At 54.7% G+C, this 5,220-nt stretch overlaps 1 protein-coding gene across 1 annotated transcript; it reads right to left on the bottom strand.

Annotated features, from left to right (window-relative positions):
• Positions 1 to 2,104: 2,104 nt before the first annotated feature.
• On the bottom strand, positions 2,105 to 4,685 carry LOC101759875 (galactan beta-1,4-galactosyltransferase GALS1). The gene is made up of 2 exons (XM_004965791.4): positions 3,361 to 4,685; positions 2,105 to 2,946 (listed from the first exon to the last, which is right to left on the bottom strand). Exons 1-2 carry the CDS (start codon positions 4,551 to 4,553, stop codon positions 2,601 to 2,603), a joined length of 1,539 nt encoding a protein of 512 aa, XP_004965848.1. The 5' UTR covers positions 4,554 to 4,685; the 3' UTR covers positions 2,105 to 2,600.
• Between the last annotated feature and the right edge of the window lie 535 nt (positions 4,686 to 5,220).

Genomic DNA, 5,220 nt, shown 5'->3' on the forward strand with positions numbered 1-5,220 from the left:
GAGGCTGAATGCTCTCTCCTGCACAGCCTAACAGACCAATAGGCAATCATCGCTATTGCAGTCATTCCCAAAAAAGAGGAAACAAACGTGCTTACAGTAGGGATGACAATTCTACCCGTGGGTTCGGTATCCGATTGGTGATGATATGGGTACGAATTCTTGCCCGCGGACGAGGGTATTCTCGCGGGTGAGCATTTGCCTGCGGACGAATTCTCCACCCGCACCTTGCCTGACCCGTTGCCATCCCTAGCTTGTAGCAAACATGCATGTGCAATGGCATCGTCACCCTGAGTTGGATGCTGTTGCATGGTTCAGTTCAGTGCAACACATGCATGAATCGCTGGGACTTCCTCGGAGTAGAATAACCTTATATCCTAGAGGCCGGATCTAGAGAAGCAAATATGGATTTCACATGATCTCGTGTACTGCGCATTATTGGCACTCCGATGAGTTCCTGAATCCATAGTGTCAGATGCATCCTTGTTCGCCAAAATTTCTTTTTTAAACAATAAGCCAGCAACAACAACAAGAAGAAGAAAAACCATTTCTTGCCCGTAGCAACCCTGTATTACTCTTGTTTGGACAGAAAGAAAGAGCAAAGAAACGATTTGAGCCCAAGCCACCCTTTTCCAAACGAGTCTGTCACCGTAATCAACTGCCATGCCGTGACCTTTCTGCAGATCACTGCCAATCAACTGATTAACTGAACAGCTCCTGGACCTGAAAGTCTCTGACTCTCTGAGCCACTCTTACGCTTACGCAAGCGCAAAACTGCCATGTCTTCTGGAAGCTTCCCACGCACCACATCCACAAGTCCACAACAACGGCTTCCGGGCCGTCCGGCGTGCGGCACCCGGCGGAGCCCACGGCGGTCACAAGCGGCCTGTGCCGCAGGGTCCTTGTCGCTCCTTTTTTTTTTTCTTTTTCTTTTTGGCGAACGGAGAAACAAATCTTTTCCTCCGCTGGGGAGAACAGCGAAAAGCCTGGAACCGAATCCAGCGGCGCCGGGTGGGCATCGTGCTTTAATCCTTCTTTTTATGGTATTATACAAATTTGGGTATGTTTACGAGCACAGAAGAATCTCTCGGTAGATGAGTGTACAGAAGAAGAGGCTTTTGGTTCCCACTCCAGGGCTCCAGGCCTGATGCTACCGTAGAAAACAAGGGCTTTGTTTGGATGTTTGCATTGCAGCATGGGGAAAGGGGAATAGCTGAGCTGGGATGGCATTTATCTGTGCCCACTGCCCACCTAGCTGGCTATCCTGCTGCCAGTATTCTGGGCACTGACAAAGGTGGCAACAGTACAATTTCATCTCTAGCACCATGTTGCAGAGGCTCTACTACTTGCTTCAATTTCTGCTTTGTCGACCGAGCATTACTGTGCATAAATCTCAAATGGGAAACTACTGCAGGAGAGTATTAGGCCATTTAACGTGGGGTTCGCCACAGCCACATGTGTGTGTCATTCTCACTAGTCGTTAGGAGCATAGGCCTCTTTTTCTCCAACAAGTTAGGAGCATCCACTTCTGCATCCTCAAATGACGAAGACAGTTCCAAAACAATTTCCAATCTCCCACACAGAGAGAATGGCATTATAACTGAATAACAAAGGTGAAAATCCAGCAAGTTGGAGCAGGAAAAAAATCTATGAGTGATTGACAGGACACTAACTAGTACTGATAATCCGCCCTTAAAACGTTGAAGCGACATGGAACCGCTGTGACACAACGTTTGAGTTGATCTGATTATCCGAAAACCCATGCTAGTCACCCTTAACATCCCAACAAATCTGGCATGGGGCATTTGGCCCACCAGGCAATGAGCAGGGACATCAAGGAATGCCATGACAAGGAAGGCAGCAGCAGCTGGAGAGTGGAGACAACTCCAGCATGCCACGGCCTCATGCAAAATTTTTTTTGAATAATTCCACGGCCTCATGCAATGCAACGGGCCATCCACGCCAACCTTCCCCAATCATATGACCACTACAATCCATGCCACCACGCCCTACTCTCCCCTAGCTGCAGGACTTTATGGCCCCAAGAATTTCAAAATCACCTTCTAGGCTTCTACAGATTATTCCAGAATGTGGCAAAAAGAACAGCTGATCTCCAATGAAATGAGCAGTTAAAAATAATGTCATTTCTACATTGTTGTTGCAACAAAGTTCTGAATGATCAGAAGAAGAGTTGCAACTTCCCTCTTTCTGTTTCAGAGACATTATACACAGGTAAAGATTAGCTTCTCATGGAATTTTTTCACATTGGGTCAGAACCAGAGAAGAGAGTACAATGTACTAGTATATGATTGAGCAATGAAACAATGGAATTTACACGGACGACATATATGTTTACAAAGACCTCACCTTTTGCCACAAATCAGGATCACAGGGCGATTACTGGTACACAATCTGCCACTCCCTTGAGGTTGCAGCTTCGCTTTCCTTGCATCTCTGTCAGCTCAGATAGCCCCAAACCATAGGCAACCGTTTGCTTCATATAACATCCGGAAGACAGAAACGCCGGCACCAAGTGCCCAAGTCTCATGAATGGCTGACAGCAATACATCCTGTACATCAGCTCTTAATCTTTGTGGTCACTGTCATAGTCTTACATCGCCAATGGTCTCCCTCTCGAATTCGCGCACGGCGTTGGCGACACGCTTCATGCTGTCGTCGTAGTACCAGGGCGTCTTCTCGGACCACGTCAGGCCACCCTTGGGTGGAATAGGCACAAACTCGCGGCAAACCTCGTCGAGGACGTTGATGGTGTTGTGGTAGTGGTAGTACCGGATGAGGTGCTCCGTCTTGTGTGTGGTGTTGCCGATAACGTTCTCAGACATGTGCACACCTGTGGCGTAGGCATTCTTGGCCTGAATCGCGTACTTCCGGTCCCTCCTCACCCCGGTGATTGAATTTCGGAAAACCAGCTTCTCAAATCCCCATTGGCTGCAGAGGTTTCCAGTAAGAAGAATGAGTCTGTCAGAAATAATCATAGCCAAATGTAACAGAAGTGATGCAACTAAGACTGCAAGAAGGACAAATGTAGGCTACAGCAGTTAAAGATGCGGCTAGATTACTGAATTGGTGACTCAGAATTATGTAATTTGACTTGTCTGTTCTCTGGATCTCTGGGAACATATACTGGACATGGAAAATGAAGCCGCATTGCATAGATCGGCCTCTGAATTGCTTGTATGAGAATGACATTGCAAGAATGCAGCAACTTCAGAAGCAATTTCACAACCAATTGAGCCCTTTAGTCAATCAGAATGACCAAAAGAAGCTACATTGCAGTTCCATATTCGAATTCGACAATTTAAGTTAAAATAGCCAGTTTGGGTAAAGAAGAATGCCACCTACTTGGAATAGTCGGCCTCCGGGTCGTCGACGCACAACCTGCTCGACATCGGGTTCTGCTCGATGGTGAACTGCGTGTACGGTTCGAGCTCGGCGAGGACGTCCTCAAGCTTACGGCCGTCAGGCAGGAAGATGTACTCGTCGACGTCGAAGAAGAAGGTCCACTTGGCGGCGTGCCGGTACCGGTGCAGGCAGTCGTTGACGACGAGGAACTGGTTGTAGTACCAGCCGTCGTACTCCGCCTGCGCGCGCACGTCCTGCAGCGTGGCCCTGCCGGCGCGCACCCAGGGCTCGAGCGCGGCGCGCACGGCGGGGCCGACCCCGCCGGCGTCGTGGAAGACGAAGTGGGACCGGTCGCCGAAGAAGCGCGCGTGGTACGCCATCCACTCCCGCACCCGCGCCGCGCTGAGGTCGCCGTAGAGCGAGGATCCGCAGTAGAGGTAGTCGTAGCGGTGCGGCGCCCCCGGCCGGAACGCGGCCTCGTCGTAGGCGCCGGGCGCCTCCTCGAGCGCGACGATGCGCTCGTGCGGGGAGGACGGGGAGCGGGAGGGCCCGCCGTGGTGCGCGTAGAGGACGAGCCTGCCGCCGGCGTTGTCCGCGTTGGGGACGCGCGGGAACGTGCAGTTGACGACGACCACCGTGTAGACGCGGCCGTAGCCCCAGTCCGGGAGCATGTGGTACGTCCCGGCGGCGCGCATCGGCTCCGGCGGCGAGGAGGCGTTGGTGTTGGAGGGGATGGTGGGCTCCCACTCGCACCGGAACCAGGGCTTGCCGTAGACGTGCGTGGGCTTGGACGCCAGCCCGACGACGGCGAAGGTGTAGGGCCCGCCGCGGTAGGCGCCCATCTGCACGAACAGCGCCGCCGCGCTGCCGACGGCGCGGAACTCCCGGCGCTCGGGGCCGGGCGGCGGCGGCGGGAGCGAGGAGGAGGAGGCGGTGTAGTTGGGGGTGGAGGAGGAAGATGAGGACTTCTTGGCGTGGACGGCGAGCGCGCGGGGGAGGGTGCCGGCGGCCGCCTGCGCGCAGGCGGCGGGGAACGGGGAGGCGAGGAGGGAGTGGTAGGGCCGGAGCTGCCAGGCGGCGGCGAGGAGCGTGAGCACGGTGAGCGCGGCGAGGAATGGCTTGACGTCGAAGCAGAGCAGCGCGGGCGCCGCCGCGCCCGGCGCAATGCCGCCGCCGGCAGCGTCCTTCCGCATTGCGCCGCCGCCGCGCGCGGGGCTGGGTGGCTGGCGGCTGCGAGTGGGAATGGGACTATGGGAGAGTGTGAGGATGGAGGGGGAGGCAGCAGCGGTGTGACCGGGGACTACGCGAGGTGGTTCTCCATTGGTGGGTGGCGGATTAATTAGCCGCCGCTTTTGGCTTTTTCTCTCGACGAACGGAAAGCTTCCGGGCCCCAACCGAGGCCGGGGCGGATTGATGGCTGGCTGACCGTGGGCTCTCGCCGCCTCGGGCCGGGAGCCCCGGCCCCGGGGTTACCCCTTTTGGTCCGTGGAATGTTTTCTCGCTCGGCCTTCTCTTTCTTGTAACCAAAATGGAAGCTCAAGCACAAGGTCAGCAGTGTCGACTGGACGATTAGTGCGTGTTCACACGCCGGTACACCACCGTTAGTTGGGCGTTCACAGGGATGGCGGCCGTTGAAACCTTGTGACGTGCCCCGTCGTGGTGCGGCCTAACGAACCCTTTTAGGCAAGGAGCAAGCTCAGCAAGCACGGCGTCGTCCTGCCTGCGTCGCATAGATCGGGGCAGGCTAATCAACGCTTTGTTTTTCGGCGCCAGCCACAGTGGCGGCAATTTAAGGATAGACCGCACTGGACAGGCACACGCCACTGTACTGCACCGCGTGGCCGGTTCGAGACATTGGCG

The sequence above is a fragment of the Setaria italica genome, chromosome IV (assembly GCF_000263155.2).
Source record: "Setaria italica strain Yugu1 chromosome IV, Setaria_italica_v2.0, whole genome shotgun sequence".
NCBI classification, from domain to species: domain Eukaryota; kingdom Viridiplantae; phylum Streptophyta; class Magnoliopsida; order Poales; family Poaceae; genus Setaria; species Setaria italica.

Coding starts and splice junctions, on each gene's coding strand:
- LOC101759875 (XM_004965791.4), bottom strand. CDS start 4,553: ATGCGGAAGGACGCTGCCGGCGGCGGCATTGCGCCGGGCGCGGCGGCG. Junction 2,947..3,360: donor CCGGAGGCCGACTATTCCAA/GTAGGTGGCATT, acceptor AAACCTCTGCAG/CCAATGGGGATTTGAGAAGC.